Here is a 17,716-nt window from a genome sequence, read left to right as displayed (position 1 = left end):
AAGCTACCCACTTCTAATACATGTGCCATTCTTGAATAAGTTAAAAAAAACTCAGTAAGAAATTGTTATACATAGAATATCTTCAGGAAGGAACGTAGATGTTAACAACTTTGCTTTACTATCCCAGCTTGTTCACAAACCTTTCTTACCTAAGTCTAATGAAGAATATGCCTACCCTTGATCTTCTATAGCAGTTACTTTATCTTGTTTGTTGGTGACATCATCAAGCCTTGCCAATGCTAATCTCTCTCAAAAAAAATGTGAAGAACTAAGAACTCTATTTACAGAGATCACTAATTAGAAAACTAAGTCATCCTAACACTTCTTTATGGAATTTTTGTCTTCATTGGGTTATAGGATCAAGCAAAGGAATTATAACAACAACAACCAAACTGGATGGCACAAGTAGGCAAGGGTACATTTAGAAAGATGTACAAAGGTAGCGCTGTGGGTTAAACCACAGAGCCTAGGGCTTGCCGATCAGGTCGGCAGTTCGAATCCCCACAACGGGGTGAGCTCCCGTTGCTCGGTCCCTGCTCCTGCCAACCTAGCAGTTTGAAAACATGAAGTGCAAGTAAATAAATAAATAGGTACAGCTCCGGCGGGAAGGTAAACGGCATTTCCGTGTGCTGCTCTGGTTTGCCAGAAGCAGCTTTGTCATGCTGGCCACATGACCCGCAAGCTGTATCTTGGCGAATAAAGCGAGATGAGCGCCGCAACCCCAGAGTCGTCCGCAACTGGACCTAACGGTCAGGGGTCCCTTTGCCTTTACTGTTTCATAGTAGATGTGCCCTGCTTGCACATCTACTTTTCTGGTAGGCGAAGGGCTTTTTTTGTATGTGAAGCAGTACAAGCTGCTTTATCTCCATGGGAACAATCTACCCCCTAATTTATATTTAATAGGCTTCATTCCATTGACCCTGCTGAAACTTTCACACAGGCCCAGATTCTCAACCAAAATGTAAACCATGTTACATACTGCTGTATCTATACATATACAATATTTAAAGCAGACTGAGGCCACAGAGTGGAGATACAAATGTACTCTGAGCTCTGTATGCTCAGTATCTATGCACATACCCTCTCTGAATTAGTATGCCCTGGGCCAGAGAATACACATGATCTTTTGTGAGCTCTGTTCGTTTTAGTGGTAAAGGGAGATCTGTACATGATATCCCTTAGACCCTCTGTGCAGCTCCGTTTCCACTGAACTGAAAGAAGAAACTATTGAGGGCTGAGAATTGCAGCCTAGTATCTTGAACCAGAAAGTATTAATTCTGATACAGGGCCTCCCTACCCACGTAGGAGCTGTGGATTTACTGCCTCTGCAACGTCCTATTTATTCACTTCAATGTTTGTTTAAAAAGCATGCTTAGGACTAAATTCTCAAGCTCACTTTCAAGAAAACGAGTTTAGGATCAAGTGTAAGCTTGATAAAAGTGTTTGACAGGAGCATAAAACAGCTGCGGGGGAGCACCATTTCAACTCTTTTGCAACACATATGCGGGTTACTTTGACAACTATGACAGCTGTTGTCACAGTACCATCTGTGGAGGTAGTTATTTCCAAAATTAAATGTTCCATACATAGCTCTGTTTCTCATAAAACAGAAATAATGGTCTCTGTGCACCAATTTATATGCAGAACTGATGTTAAAATGATGCTAGGGTCTGGTTTTTTAAAAAACGAAATTGCTCTCACAGACAAAGAGCTGTCTGACACAATTGTTTCTGTGGGTGGATGTTTAGATTTGGAGACACGTATTTCCTTGGCTTATGTTAGATAAATCATAACTGTTAGTAGTGAAACTCTTAGACATCTGTTGGCAGGTATCTTGGGCTATATCATTAGTGGTATATGTGTCCAAAGGCAAAATACAGCTCCTAATACATCTTATCTTGCTATATTTAAAGAAGAAATTTTTATCTGTAGTCTACTTTTTGTAGCAGAAGCTTTTTAAAAAAAAACTATACTTTTTTCTAACAAATATGAACCTGCAAATGTTGGCAGTAATTTCTAAAGAAGGTTTTAAATCTGAAAAATACAAGTATTTATTTGCTCAATTTTACTCCCATAAAATTGTGGCTGTGGTTATAGTTAATTGAACACCAATCCCTAAAGTGCAATATGAAATACTTCATTTGCACGTACTTTGCAACTGCAGTAACCTTTCTTGTTCCTCTTTCATTGGTCAAGACATCTGTGAAATCTTCTGTCCATGTTTCCTCTAACAGTGTACTTATCATACCATCCACAGATGCACCTAAGGGATGCTATGCAACATACAGTTGCAATAAACTTATAGATGGAAGCCTTTTACTGGCCATTCAGGAGTAACCATGGTACAGTGTCAGCCACCCTGTTTGAGTTGCAGGTAATGGGTTCATGATGGCAATGGTGTTTGCTTCAGGACCCAAGGCTGGCTTTAGAGTAGCTTTCTAAACACCTAAATTAGGGAGGAGAAGCAGAAGTCTTAGTTCCCTTTTCCCATTCTTGGCTAGGATGCCTTAAGTTGAGCCCATGCCTCTTCTTCATGAGTGGAAATATCATACAATCTATAGTGCACTGTTAGAAGTTTACTTATGAGTCTATTTACTTTGTCAACAGTGCGCTTGGTCAATGGTTCTCTCAGCTTCAATGGATTGGTCCAGTTCAAGGTTGAGAATGAATGGTACACAGCTTGTGCAGATGAGTGGGCTGAACAATTGTCAAGCAGTGTCTGTCACTGGTTGGGACTTGGGTAAGTAAGACTGTTTAATTCATTTTGTTTCAGACTGTATATGCTTCATAATAGCTATATCTGGTAGAAGATTGGCCAACTTTGCAAAGGACGGTATACATACATGTGTGATTATCCAATGAAAATGTAGATGAAGAATAGGGAACCTATGGCTCTCCAGATGTTGTTCGGCTCCAGTTCCCATCAGCTCTAGCTGAATCATCACGGATGACAATAGCTGAAGTCCAGTTATATCTGGAGGGCCACAGGTTTCCCTTCCTTAATATAGAGCATCATTTTTAGTGGATCAATACTATGAGGTTATATTTTTATATTTTTGTTCTTCCACTAAGGCACTTCCCGGAAAAGGCAGTGGGCAACTCATGACTCTGCTTAGAGAAAGAGCAGGGATGCAGGTTGGGCTCTAAGACTGGCACCCTCTTGAATGTGTTGTAGAGTATAGCTGATTTAGTTCCACAAAGTCTATTACAAATAAACAAAACTTTCATAACAAATGCTGAATCGTTCAGAAAAACCTGCATTGGCCAATGCACTCTGCCTTCTTTAGTTTTAGAAGACATCTTAATGGAGTGTTACTAGCATCTATTAGTAGCACTGTTTTAAAGAAAAGTACAGAATGCTATAACATACAATTGATGATATCACCACCACCACCATCTTAATCTTAAGGATGCTATCAGAATAAAGGGGGCTGCCCTTCCATCCTGTAGCTGCCAGGCACTCAGAGGCCCAGCTCTATACACCATCTCTTCTGCAGGGACATGCACCTGTTAGGAAACCCACCCCACAGATGATTTCCATTGGCAGGATTGGACCGAGGATCACCTCATCCAGAGACAGGCTTTGCACCATGGCCACCTGGGTGGGCAGCATGAAATGTTCTTATAGGTATCATTCCAGTCCTTGCCATTAAGCCAAATAGGGTAGCCTGCCAAGGACAATGATTTTCACTGCAGCAGTAGCAGCAAGACACTTTCAACACCATTGCTTGGCAGGAGCACCTGTCAGACACACAGCATTATCTTGGCATCAGCTGTGACCAGCTGGGAGAGGAGGGACCTCTTCTTAGGATACCAGTGGGGCTGCTGTGGCTTTCCCTAAAATCAGCAATGGCAACCATGAGATGTTTGGTGAGATACACTAGCAGGCAACCCTCCTCACTGGGAATGGTGGTGTTGCCTGGTCTTCTGTTGAAGATCTCCCTACCTGAACTGACCTTGCTTTCTGTGGCTGCTGCTCCTTGTGGGCAGTTGCTGCTGTTACTGGATCTCTAAATTGCAGCTGCTACTGCTGGTGCATTCCTGTGGGAGAAAAAGCTTGGGAAAGAGAAGTTAGCATGACAATATTGTTACTTCCCCATTTGAACTTTGTTGGGAAAGTGTTCAGAATGCCCAGTATTTGTGAAGTATGTTCCCTGGAGTATTCACAAGGCCCCTGCTGCACCCCTGCACATGTGCTCTTTCAGAGTGGTGTGGGACATTAGGGCAAGCTAGGATCAGATTTATGAGGATTGGGCCCTCTCTATTGACTTCCATTGTGTGGTTTGAATTAATCCATCCTTTTTACTGGCCTCACTTCTGCCAGTGTGTCAGGCAATGTGATTGAGCCCAGCTCTGGCTGGGGAGGGCGGGGTACAAATAAAATTTATTATTATTATTGAGTAGACTTAAGATTCAGCCTAGGTCCCCAGCTGCATGGTATGATGGATCCCAAGTCACATCCTGGCAGATCTTGGATCTGGTTTGCTCCCTAAGCCATGCTCATTCATTTCCGTGGTTCTACTCTGAATAAAATACAGTGGTACCTCTACAAACTCTGCTAACCCAGAAATAATGCTTCAGGTTAAGAACTTTGCTTCAGGATAAGAACAGAAATCGTGCTGTGGCGGTGCAGCAGCAGTGGGAGGTCCCATTAGCTAAAGTGGTGCTTCAGGTTAAGAACAGTTTCAGGTTAAGAACGGACCTCCAGAATGAATTAAGTACTTAACCAGAGGTACCACTGTATAGCTGAATACCACCCTAATATTTGAAAAACTGCATGGGCATGAGCAAAGGGAGTTGCCATTTGATGCTAGTGATGTCCTCCAGAGCATTGTCCGGTAGCTAATGAGACTTGCAAGCGATGCACTTTAGCTTTATTCTCTCCAGAGTCAGTTGCACTGAACTGGAGATAGCACTGAATTGAGCAGCTAAAACAGCTTGTGGAGCAGGCAGGTCTTTTAAAGAAGTTCATTTTTTTCAGTTGAGATTTATGAGGAAATTCGCTTTTTACCTAGCCTTTTCCTGAGGAAAAAGACTAACCGCTGATCAAATTGGAAATGTCTGGTCTTCCCATGGTGACAAGGAGAAGTAAATCAGAAGGGCTGTGCATGTGCTCAGCATCATCCTTCTTGATAATGACTTGAGAAACAGTGTGTAAAACTGACCAGCTTAACAGAAAGAGTGGTTTAGGGCCGTCTTTAGCACAGTGTGTGTGCTTCAGCTAACTGCCAACAGCATCCCCGTTGATTGAAATTTTGGGGGAAGATGACTATGTTGTATTCTTTTTGTAATGGATGTATTGTATTCCGCCAGACCCTCAAACCTCTACGCATATCCTGCTGCTTCCAAGCACTTTGGTAAAGTGGCAAGAGCAAAGTCAATCATAAAATCAAAGAAACTGCAGATAGAAAAGACCTGCTAGGTCACTTAGTCCATCTTCCTGCCAAGTGTGGGATTGTTCTCCAGCTGTATTTCCACACTAGCATTAGCTAGCCTAGTTTTTAGCTTCCAGGATATTTTGCCAATCGCCCAATGACTTCTGCATGTTTAGCCTTGCATTCTAGAGCTCTGCTGATATTTGGCCTATATTTTCATTTCCTCAATATTTTATCACAATGGGCATGAAGAGTCCTACTGGGTATTGCCACCACAATACACGAGAGCAAATCACGTTTGAACCATCATACAGAGCTTCTAAAATTAAATGTTATTTAAGTCAATGGTAAGTAAAATGAAAGTCCTAAGGGTTAGACATTAACCTTCCCTCCTGCTCACCTAAATTAAAACATGCTAGGATTTATAAAATGGAATGGAGTTCAGGAAAAAATAGTCTAGCTTTCATGGAGAAAATATGCACTATACTTTCTTGCTCTGGTCTTCAAAGCCTGCTTTAGGTATAGAAGCTCAGGATTTCATGTGTAATGCTTACATCCACAGATCATGTGACTGTAGCTGTTTACTACAGTCAAGAACAGTAAAATAATAATAATACTTCATTTGATATGTTTGAACTGAAACCAGGGAGTGTGTTGGTCTATGTAGAGCATCCTTCCTAACTGAACATTTTCAGAATATGTAATGAATTTTACTATCATCACTGGTTGCTGATGAAAACTGTACACTTTGGCACTGTCAGTATTGATGTCACTAATCCTTCATTTTGGGGAGGGAAAAGAAGAAGGGAAGTGGATTGATTCCCTTCTCTCAAATGCATTGTGTCTGGCAAGTTCATGTGTAGTCCCATTCCAGAAACAGTACAACACAGTGATAGGTACAGCACCTTTTGCCCTTGGCAGGCCAAAGTACCATTGTGATCACAGGAATTGTTGGCTGTCGTATTCTGACTGCTCAATTTACTGGCCACATTTCTCCATACATCATAGATGTTGTGTGACATGTATCTATAAAGGAAAGATTCCTTGAGGAAGAGGAAGAATGAAATCCAACAGACCATTTCTTAAAGTCACTGCTATATTACTAAGGCATTTGGCATAATTGTTTCTAGAAGGATTATTATTATTATTATTATTATTATTAAAGAACATATTCCAAGCATTGTTTTCCTTTGTAGAAGTGTGAATAGATCGTATCCTGTCTTATTTGATCAGGCAGGACTTTTTGTGGAGGCTACAAAAGCAGTCAACAACAGTTTAATACTAACACCCAAGTAAGTACATGTATTTTAAACTTATGTTGATGAACAATTGAAGTTGTGCTTAGGGCACATTATTATTATTTTCTTTAAATTCAGCTTGTCATCTGATCCTCTCATCTTTTATAAAAAGGGATCATGCTAGTGGCATTAGCAAAGGGCTTATGTGGAATCTGCAGGTCAGTCCCAATGGTATGAGGGGTGTTACATCCATTATTTTTTGCTTGCATCTCTTCTGTCCAAGTTAGTTCCCCTTTTTCTTTTCATGTGGTCAGGACTTCCATTTCCTGAAGGAAGCCTTCTTACCTCTAACAGCTACCTTTTCACTGCTTGTTAACTATGCTGGTATCTTCTTGGCTCTAGTGGTACCTCTTGAACTGTGGTATACATTCTACCTGAGCTTATTGTGATTTTGAACAACCTCCAAGTCCTCTGGAGATTTGACCCTGTTGACTTTGCCTTTCACCTTCCTTTCATACCACTCTCCTCACAAGCAGTGTGTGAAGCAAGGCCAGTGAGGGGTATTGCCTGGGTTGAGGGCATATGGATGGGGATAGGGTGGGAGGGGAGCTCCCAGGGCCAATAGTACTAGTTGCATCTAGGGGATTATCATGGGTGAGTAGGGGGTTCGCAATAGAGTGAGGGGATGGTTGGAGGAGGCAGCCTTGGCAAGCAATGTAAGCAGTGGCAGAAGTCCCTAGTCTCTCACTGTGTGTATTCTTTTTCTCCATTTGTGCAGTTGTCTTCTATTTATCTGCAAATTTTTATCCATGTTGCTTGTTGATACTTACTGATTTGTGATGTGTTAACTAATGGCACAGTCACAGCCTCTGGGGCTCAGATGAATTGCAGGCTAATGAAATATTCTTCAAGTCCCTGGATCATACAAATATTAGAGTCATTTTGATCTGTGGTCTTTTACTGTTCTGGAATCTATCTTCTTTTTTTCTTGACCAAATATTTCTCAATCTTCTGAGCAAAGCTAAGACAGTTCTGACAGAGCAGAGTTATATCTATGTAAGTATTACTTCCTAGCAAGCTAACATTTTTAAATCTTTGGTCACACTGATCTCTAGTGGCAAATGACTGTGTAAACACATAAGAAAGCAATACTGTTTTCTTACTAGAGTACTGAGAGTCTATGGACTATTGTAACATGTGCATACTCCCTAATATGAATGATTAAGGAAGTACAGGGTTTGGGATGGCTTTTGTTGTAGATTATCCAGCAGTGTAGACTTTACATAATCCTTAAAGAGACTTGCCTATTTTTAACAAAAATAATAATAATTAAATGTATCTGTTGAGAAGCACCATTTCACTAACCTTATGGTGTTCCAACAGGTAATGAAAATCTGTTTTCGCTAAACAGCTTAAATACCATTACTGTGTTCTCATTCTAGGGCAAGTTGTCTCAATAATTCAGTGATTCACCTGCAATGCAACAATAAACGTGAGTGTATGAACATTCAAAAGTTTAACACATAATGCCTGCACCACGTACATTTTCTCTTACCATATTATATGTAACAATATGGTTTTTTTAATATTTAACATGTATAAAATAGATTTCATGGGAGCAAAATGTATTGACAATCCTAGCTTAAGTTGGGGCACCAAAAGGCAGCACAAATAAAATAATATTTAAGTGCTTCCAGAAAATATCCATCTTCGTGCTACGTGAAGGCTCTAAGAGAAAGGATTTCCACTATGGGCAGTTGCCCCAAATATCTGTCTCTGACATCTGTATGTATAGTAAACTCAAATAATGTAGCTCTGGGTAATCCTAGAGATCATAAACTGATCATAAAGAAGGCAATCTCAAATGAAATTCCAACACTTTGGAAAGTCATTATACTTCCTTCTAGATTTTGAGCCCCACAAATGAAATGGATTTAACTTTAAATTTTTCTTTTAATTGTAGCATGTGGGGAAAGGCTGATTACTCAGGAACATGGAATGAAAATTATAGGTGGTTCTGATGCTCCAGAAGGTGCTTGGCCTTGGATGGTCTCGTTACGTTTCAATTCCAGGCCAGTTTGTGGAGCATCTCTTGTCAGCCATGAATGGCTGGTCTCTGCTGCACACTGTGTATATGGGTAAGCTTAATTCTTTCCTTAATTTGTAATATGTACCTGGTTCTTTGTTGTCATAATATTTTTACTTCTGGTAACTTAGCAGGAATTAGGAATTTAGGAATTTACGAAGCTGTTGATGCATCTTGCTTAGTATTCCTTGGCTTCTGTATGATGCTGTTTATTTATTAATAATAATAATAATAATAATAATAATAATTTAGATTATGTTTATGTTGTTTTATTGTAATTTTAGCATGTTGTTTTATGTTGCTTTGTGATTTCAAATGAAAGGTGGTATAAAAATACTTTAAATAGATAAACAAATTGTCAGTGCTGACTGGCTATGGTTCTCTAGGTTTCAAACAGGGGCCTTTCCCAACCCTATGGGGAGATAACAGGGCGTGAGCCTGGGACCTTTTGCACATAGAGGTCAGTGGTCTACAACTGAGCTATGGTGCTTGATTTGCCATTTTGGGGAGAGCCATAAGCTAACATAAAATTGGGGTTGAGAGGATAAATGAATCTGGCCCATCTTTCAGGGGCCACTTTTGTCAGGTACTGATTCTTCATTCTTTCCTTTGCAACCGCCGGCTTTAATTTCATAGAAACATAGAATTATAGAGCTGAAAGGGGCCACAAGGGACATCTAGCCCAGCCCCTTGCAATGCATGAATCTTTTGCCCAATGTGGGGCTCAAACCCATGACCCTGAGATTAAGAGTCTCATGCTCTACCAGCTGAGCTAAACTGGGCTTGCAAAGGATGGATCTTTGCAGCCATGGCTTGAATTCAAGCTGGGGCTGCAAATATTCCTTTCAAACCTCAGCATCACATTATGCAGAAATCAACTGCAGAAGCTCAGATTGGGAGCTCCTGCATAAATCCAGCAGGGCTAGGTTTTTGACACCAAAAGCAGCCCTTCTTGCACTTTAGGGCTCCCAAATATTTCTTTGCAGCCTTTGCTTTACTTGTCGCATACTTGATGTCATATGGCATCAGGTGTAGAGCAGGTAGATGTGGCTTGGGGGAAATGGCCATGACACAGTGTAGGGCCCCATTACCTGTTTTAGCCCATGTCACTCTGATCTTAGATCATTGGGGGGGGGGCTAGAGCTTGAAACTGACAAATCTTCAAACTCAGCAACATGAATGATCAGGGTTAGGGATCATATGAAATTTCATGTTATATCATTTCATTATATCAACATTTAATCCTGGAGCTGCAAAGGGCTCATTACCCTTGTTGCATGCTGTGTTTCCTGTGATGAAGCTTAGCTCTACTCAGGGCTGGCCCACCCATGCTGCTCCAGCAACAATAGCTACAGCACACTCCTTGGAGGCTGGATCCTTCACCTCCCTGGTAGCCCCTTGCTACCAGCGGCCCCTTGGCGTATAGGAGACACAACTGACACTACCCCAGGGAAGAAATAATGGAGATGTCCCTCTGGGGTCTCCTGGAATCTTCACCCACCTGGTGTGATTCAGAGTGGGCCCCTTCCCCACGCCCACAACAGCCTTTAGGTAAGGTTGGTTGGATTCCCCACCTTGTTCCCATTGTAGATCTTTATTCTTTCCTTTTTCCGAATGGAGAAATTCATTCATTCACCACTTCTTCCCTTGTGGGAAGGTGCCATTTTGTAGTTTGCCTCAGGTGCCAAAATGTATTTCTAGTGAAAATGAATCATATACGTTCAGCCCCGCTCTTTCAATCAGGTTTTATCAGGCATCTTGGTGTAATACTCATTGAAGAACTATACCAGGGGTCAGCAACCTTTTTCAGCCGTGGGCTGGTCCACCATCCCTCAGACCATGTGGTGGGCTTGACTAGATTTTTTTTGGGGGGGGGGGAATGAACGAATTCCTATGCCCCACAAATAACTCAGAGATGCATTTTAAATAAAAGCACACATTCTACTCATGTAAAAACACATTTATTCCCAGACTGTCCGTGGGCCGGATTGAGAAGGTGATTGGGCTGCATCCGGTCCCGGGCCTTAGGTTGCCTACCCCTGAACTATACAAAAAAGCACTGTTGCACATAGATGGAGACAATGAAGATTGTTCTGCTATATAGACAAAATAAGTGTGTAAATTCTTCTGGCAGATTTTCCAAAAGTTAATTGAAAATAGCCATAATCAATTACAATTCTTCATTTTTTCCATCTAGATTTATTAATGTTATGAAGATCTTCTGGGCAATTCTTACTCAGCTGTATTTATTCATACTGTTCTAACAATAAGCATAACAAAGAAGTTTAGCACTCTTAAAGCATGCCATTTTCCAATGCCTTAGCAATTAAGGATATGCTGGCACACTGAATGGTTTTTTTAAAAAACAAAAAACAAAAAATGGACTAACTTACATAGCACACTTCCACAACGTCATGTGGGTCTCTCAATCTTTTAGATATTTTAGCTGCCTCTATCAAGGTTTCTGTTGCTTTTTATTTTCTTTAACAAAATGCTGTCTTCAATAGAGCTGACACAAAGCAATAGCTCTGTTTTACTGACAGTTACCCTCTGGGGATGAAGTCACTATGAGCTGATGTGTTAATGAGGTGTTAATGGTTTTGGAGGAGATCTAAAAGACTGCTATGGTAGTACGCATTAGAAGCAACTGCATTGTCATCTTGGTGTTAAGGGAAAGTGTGTGTAGAGTCAAAATTAGGTTCTTTGGAGACAAGCAGTGGATTGACTTCACCCAATTTTTGGCATGACAAGCAGAAACTTAACACTATTCATTTCAAAATCACAATATTTCTTGGTTTCCAAAAATACTTGGGCAGTACCAGGCATTTCCTTCTAGTATTTATATATTTGTGTATGTGCATATGTAAATATATATAAATTATTAACATATATTTAACATTTTGCTGATAAACTGTTGATTATTTTTCATTTCAGCTCAGTTTTTTTAATCAGTGTTGATCAGATTACATGTTACTAAAACCTTCTACAGTATATCAGAATGTGAACATATTTATTGTAATGTATCTAATACAGTCAAAGCTTTTCACTTCTAAAAATGCAATCCAGTTTAATGATTCTTCAATTTACTTGCAACCTTCAGTTACAGTAGGAGATATAAGCAAGTAACGAGTGATTAATGTAAAGTTATCTACATGAAATATGCTATACCAGGCTAAGTGTTCCCACATTATTTAGAATCATTTGAGTATCTGCATTACTCATCCAACATGCTGTCAGTGGTATCATTAAGGAATGACCTCATATCTTATAAAGGTAGATTCAGCTTCACAGCCCAGTATACAACCCATCCATGTAAGGCAAAATAAGCCAAGGTATTCGTGTTTGACCACTAGAGCAATGAATTGCACTCTGCAGTGTAAGTGGTATTAGCAAGCACCCCATTTGTCAGCGACTAAGCTGTCATTTAGCCTTTGTGATAAAAGCACAATGATATACTCCTGAGCCTTCTCCCTTTTGCTGCTATAAAAATACCCCCCTTTTCTCAAAGCTGCATAATAGATAGTACTGGGCTAGTAGGTGATCATGTCTCTGCAGTGGAATAAGTGCATCAGTTATCCTTACCTCTTTGATGACACCCCACTTCCTAGTGCTATGAGACACAAAATACAGACAGTGGTAAGTCAGGTTAAATTAAAGTCTGCAACCATCAAACATATTTTTCTTTATTCACAAATAATCTAAATTCATCTGAAAAGCTGCTTAAATATGAAAGCAATGTACAAACATTTTGGTGTATTCCATAATGGTGTCCCCAGGCACCATAGTTCCTTGGTGGAAGCTGAAGTGTGACTTGAAAAATTAAATAAAAAAATTCCTTCCAGGAGCACCTTAAAAGGTAAAGGTAAAGGGACCCCTGACCATTAGGTCCAGTCATGTCTGACTCTGGGGTTGCGGCGCTCATCTCGCTCTATAGGCCAAGGGAGCCGGCGTTTGTCCGCAGACAGCTTCCGGGTCATGACAAAGCTGCTTTCTGGTGAACCAGAGCAGCGCACAGAAACGCCGTGTACCTTCTAGCCGGAGCGGTCCCTATTTATCTACTTGCACTTTGACGTGCTTTCGAACTGCTAGGTGGGCAGGAGCTGGGACCGAACAACGGGAGCTCACCCCGTCACAGGGATTCAAACTGCCGACCTTCTGATCGGCAAGCCCTAGACTTTGTGGTTTAACCCACAGCGCCACCTGGGTCCCTTAGTAGCACCTTAGAGACCAACTAAGTTAGTTATTTGTATTGGTATGAGCTTTCGTGTGCATGCATTTCATGGTCCAGCTGCATTCAAATGATTGAGACTTGTGCATTAGTACATCATGCAAAGTGGTGTAAAAGTAGAAAGTAACAGAAATTACATATCACTAATTGCTCAGATCTGTTATTTGATCACAGTTGATTCTGACTCAGAATATTCTTTGTAATTCTTCAGGAGGAATTTAAAACCATCTCAGTGGAAAGCTGTACTTGGTTTGCATAACAATCTGAATTTGTCATATCCTCAAATAGTCATTCAAGAGATCGATCAAATCATCATAAATCCCCATTACAATAAGCGAACGAAAGATAGTGACATTGCTTTGATGCATCTTCAAATCCGTGTGAATTACACAGGTGGGATCATTTTCTTTTCCTGATTTCTTTCATATGGTGAAGTGATTTAGAGTCAAATCTGGAAGAACTTTGGAAAGTTAAGATACATGTTTCCAATAAAATAATAAAATAGTCCTCAGTAATTGACGCATTCTGGACTCACTGCTATGGAGAAGCCACTTGTGTAATGACATCATAAAAGACTGGACACTGGAATTGAAACTGATTGGTCATTTATTTTTCACAGATTACATTCAGCCCATTTGCTTCCCAGAAAAAAACAAACAATTTTTGCCAGGAACTAATTGCTCCATTGCTGGCTGGGGAAGAACTACAAATCAAGGTACGTCATCACACTGTTAAAAGGCCCTATTAAAATCTGGAGCAGAACTTTTTCTGTCTCTGTGTTTTGGTGTTTTCATGATGCAATCAATACAAGGTACTTTGAGTAAATATATGTTTCTATGCAGAAAAATATTTTTATATATATATAACTGTTATAGCACTAGCTGCAATGGAACAAATTATACCTCCCACCCAGGAGAGCTGTTGGACCAAAGCGTGGGCCAGAAGAAGAAAATATAAGCCCTTTTTCTCTGTGGGGCAAACAGCAGATTGGGTGCAGAGATTTTTATCTGGAAAATGTTGTACAAGGAATTAGTAATTTAGCCACCTGCTACAATCAAATTAGCAGATCGAGGTGACTGCTTTACAGTAATGCATGGCGTGTAGTTTAGCCCTGAATAAGTAATGCATATTGCAACCAATATGCATAGATCTGCACCAGTTAAAAAGGACGGAATGCAGTCAAAGCCAGGGTTAAGGAAATCAGGAAACATCAATACATGGTGCAAATACATAATGCCTCATTTCTCGTGAATGACTACCATTCCCATCAAGTTGCTCCATGGAGAAGAAAGTTATTTTTCCTTTCTGATATGTTAGTTTGCATGTTAGCCTCTGCTTCTAGACCATGGTTCACCAGTATGGCACCGGCAGATGCACATGTGCCTACAAAGACCCTCCCTGTCATTCGCAAGGTATCCCTCCCCATTGAAGTTCATCTTGAAAGAAGAATTTTATTGTATACAATGGAAGAGGTTGTGCTGTGTGCTTGGTTGCAGGAGGGGTGCCCACAACAGTTTCTCTGGTTTGCAAATGTGCCCACAGGTCCTCTGTTCTAGAATATGCTTTCAATTATATGTATAAACAAGGGCTATATTTAACGATACCAATAAATCAGAAACAGCAAAGAGTTTTCTGGCACTTTAAAAATACTAGCTGAGTTGTTGTCGCATTAGCTTTTATGGACCTGAGCCTATTTAATTTGATGCATCAAGTATTCTCCTCATTTGGCAAACACATAGATGTTTACAAACAATAAAAACTGTAAATCGAGGGCAGCTCTAGTCTACAAAAGCTCGTGCCACAATAAATCTGTTTTGAATGTGTCACACGTTTTCAAGCAGATATTCAGTTATCCTTTAGGAATTATTTGTGACTTGCAAGAAGTTAAAGATGATTTCCATTGTTCTATAGAGAAATATTTTGGCTAAATTTTTGTACAGTATTAAATGGAATGCTTTTGGTAGTGCAACCAATATAAATTTGCCAGTTTTAAAATAGTTTAGTTTCAGTTAACAGCCTACAAATTTAAATGTGATTTCTCGCCCACCCCCTTTCAAATTTCATAGATTCTTGTGGAAAACTAATCTTAGGATTCAGCTAGATTTAGTCTTAACGTTTTGTTTTTACAATTTTATGGCTTTAAATATCTCACTTATTAGTAGTTTAATAGTACATTGGGATGGATCTCGAGGGTCATCTAGTAGTACAATCCCCTGCAAGGCAGGAATCACAGCATAGCTGAGCACCACCCAAGCTGTGTGAATGTCAATAGTTGTGACAATCTTTGTTTTTAACAACTAAAAGGAGATGACTGAATAAGAATACCACCTGGCTATGTTAGTCCAAACTTTAAGCCAGTCTGTGCATTATCACGGCTATGCTCATGTCCACGTCTGCTACAAGCTCATCTTGTTGACTTTCTAAAAGTCTTGCTGCAACCCCAAATGTACAGACATAAGTAATTATGAATGAATTATTCGGGTTTCCCAAATGTGGGTATTATTTATACACACACACACACACAATTTTTCTTTCACATTTCATGTGTTTCCAGGAGAGAATACCTGATATACATTGTTTCCTGCAGCAATTATGAAGCTCTCTACTCATTATGGAAAGCTAGCTGCTTACAGACTTCACTGGATTTATTAACATGGTAACACAGGCAGTATAAGGCATCTATAAACTGTCTGTTGGAAACAAGCAATGTTAGATTGAATGAAAATATTGCTTGAAGAACTTGTTTTACATTATGCATCAGGCTCATTCAATGCATATGTTTAAACAGGTTCTGTGGCAAGCATATTGCAGGAAGCAGAAGTCCCTCTTATAACACATGAGAAATGCCAGCAATTGATGCCAGAGTACAATATTACTGAAAATATGATATGTGCAGGATACGATGAAGGAGGAACTGATTCCTGTCAGGTAAAATTGATAACATATGCCTTCTTTGCTACAATACAGCTGGGGAAACCCAGCCAGATGGGTGGGGTATAAATTATTATTATTATTATTATTGGGCACATTTTTTGATTCTCTGATCATTACTTATGCTGCTAAATGTTCTATATCGTTATTTGATAACAGATATGTGAGAAAAGCATTACTTGGGAGCTTTCTTTAAGGACAGCATCATTATCAACATCATCATTATCTTACTGCTTTCAATTCTTCTCATTTATGACCTTAGCATACTTAAATTTATTTAGAGAAACAACAACCTCTAGGCCCTTTCACCTCCAAGGGAATACAAAGCAACTACTGATATCATTGCAGGCCATAGGCTGCTGTCATCCTCAGATTGTTTCTAAAGATATTCTGGCGTCTAAGAAAGGCAATGTCTATTTCTCCAATGCTTACAAAAACCCTTCTGACACAACTTTCATGCTGGCTCAAAGAATTTAGCTTAAAGTAGAAGCTCATGCAGAGGGTTCTGTTAATACTGCATATAACTGACAGGCATCTCAGTGAATGCTGAAGGCCATAGCAAATCCCATTTTAGCTTTACATTGTGTTTTGTCTCCAATTAAAAACAAATGTATGTAACAATATTTGTCATTCCAGGGAGATTCTGGTGGGCCACTGATGTGTCAGGAGAATGAAAGGTGGTTACTGGCTGGCGTGATATCCTTTGGCCGTCAGTGTGCTCTGCCAAATCGTCCCGGCGTTTATGTGAAAGTTTCGAAATTTGTCGACTGGATAAAAAAGACTATCCATTAGCACCATTTTAAATATATATATATGGAAAACTAGAGGGTTATGTTCAACAAAGCCACTCCATTAATTCAAGGATTTCCACTTGTTCAGAAGAACTTCCACTGCCTCTTCTCCCCCTGTGTTTCCACCCCCCACAATAAGGATGTTCTGGGGAAACTTAACAGGACAAGTGTCCTGTTAGGGCTACAAGATCAGCAGAGAAGGGCACCACATTCAGAAGTGAAGAGAATAGTAGAACTCTCTCCTGAGACAGAAGTGTCTTACATCTTCATTGATCACTGTATGCTATAAATGCACCTCTTTACCCTGAAACTGTGACATGTATACCATAGCATCATAGAATTGTACAGTTGGAAGGTACCCCAAGGGACATCTCATCTAACCCCCTGCAATGAAGGAATCATAGTCTTTAAAATGTGTTTTTGTAATACTGAATTTTGTGCATGCCTGCTCTCTCTGCTTAACTTTCGTTGTGCCTTTCTCATCACAAATAAAGTACTGAAGACACTGCAAGTAAGCCTTCCTTCTGTTGATTTTGGTTACTGGAAATCTCAATCCTGAAGCATTATTTAAGATGCTGAGGTAGAAGCAGAGATTTCTGCTGTCAAAAAAAATTCCTGGAACAGGCAACTTTGGCAGAGCCATCCATTTCTGAAGATCAAAACGCAACACATCTTCACTTCCTTACTGCAAGGATATACCTACACAACCTCCATTGGTGTTTGGACCATTAAAATGACTGTGGTTGTGCTTTTTTTTGATACTGCACTGTAAGAAGCTGTTCATATATGCTTCTTCTCAGTTGCCACATATATCCCTCCATCAACTGCCACTGCCTTTGAATAGCAGTTGTGCTTCCCAGAGTCTTGAAAGGATCAGAGACATAGAAACTGTGCTGCACTGCGACAGTGTCTTTTCTCTCCCAGTACAGGAAAGAGAAAAACACCAAAACAAGGAGACAAAATGTGTCCGTCCCCTGTCCCCCACCCCCCACCCCCATCCCAGTGGCTGGCTTCTTTATACTAGACCCTGGACATTTCTGCCTTCTCTGACATAGCAGAACACAGGT

The 17,716-nt window shown here is 40.1% G+C and overlaps 1 protein-coding gene and 1 non-coding gene across 2 annotated transcripts in view; one reads left to right on the top strand and one right to left on the bottom strand.

Moving 5' to 3' along the window:
* TMPRSS15 (transmembrane serine protease 15) overlaps positions 1 to 16,822 on the top strand; it is a 53,633-nt gene extending 36,811 nt beyond the window's left edge. Inside the window, 8 exon segments of the mRNA XM_033146861.1 lie at positions 2,608 to 2,740; positions 6,572 to 6,667; positions 8,056 to 8,105; positions 8,577 to 8,751; positions 13,139 to 13,320; positions 13,547 to 13,642; positions 15,716 to 15,855; positions 16,495 to 16,822. Of these exon segments, the coding sequence (XP_033002752.1) occupies positions 2,608 to 2,740; positions 6,572 to 6,667; positions 8,056 to 8,105; positions 8,577 to 8,751; positions 13,139 to 13,320; positions 13,547 to 13,642; positions 15,716 to 15,855; positions 16,495 to 16,650 (1,028 nt within the window). The 3' untranslated portion in view covers positions 16,651 to 16,822.
* On the bottom strand, positions 9,409 to 9,482 carry TRNAK-CUU. Its single transcript has one exon. It is a non-coding gene; the product is annotated as a tRNA-Lys (tRNA).
* Positions 16,823 to 17,716: the final 894 nt, after the last annotated feature.

Source organism: Lacerta agilis, chromosome 4 (genome assembly GCF_009819535.1).
Source record: "Lacerta agilis isolate rLacAgi1 chromosome 4, rLacAgi1.pri, whole genome shotgun sequence".
NCBI classification, from domain to species: Eukaryota; Metazoa; Chordata; class Lepidosauria; order Squamata; family Lacertidae; genus Lacerta; species Lacerta agilis.
This window is presented reverse-complemented; position numbering and strand designations above follow the sequence as displayed.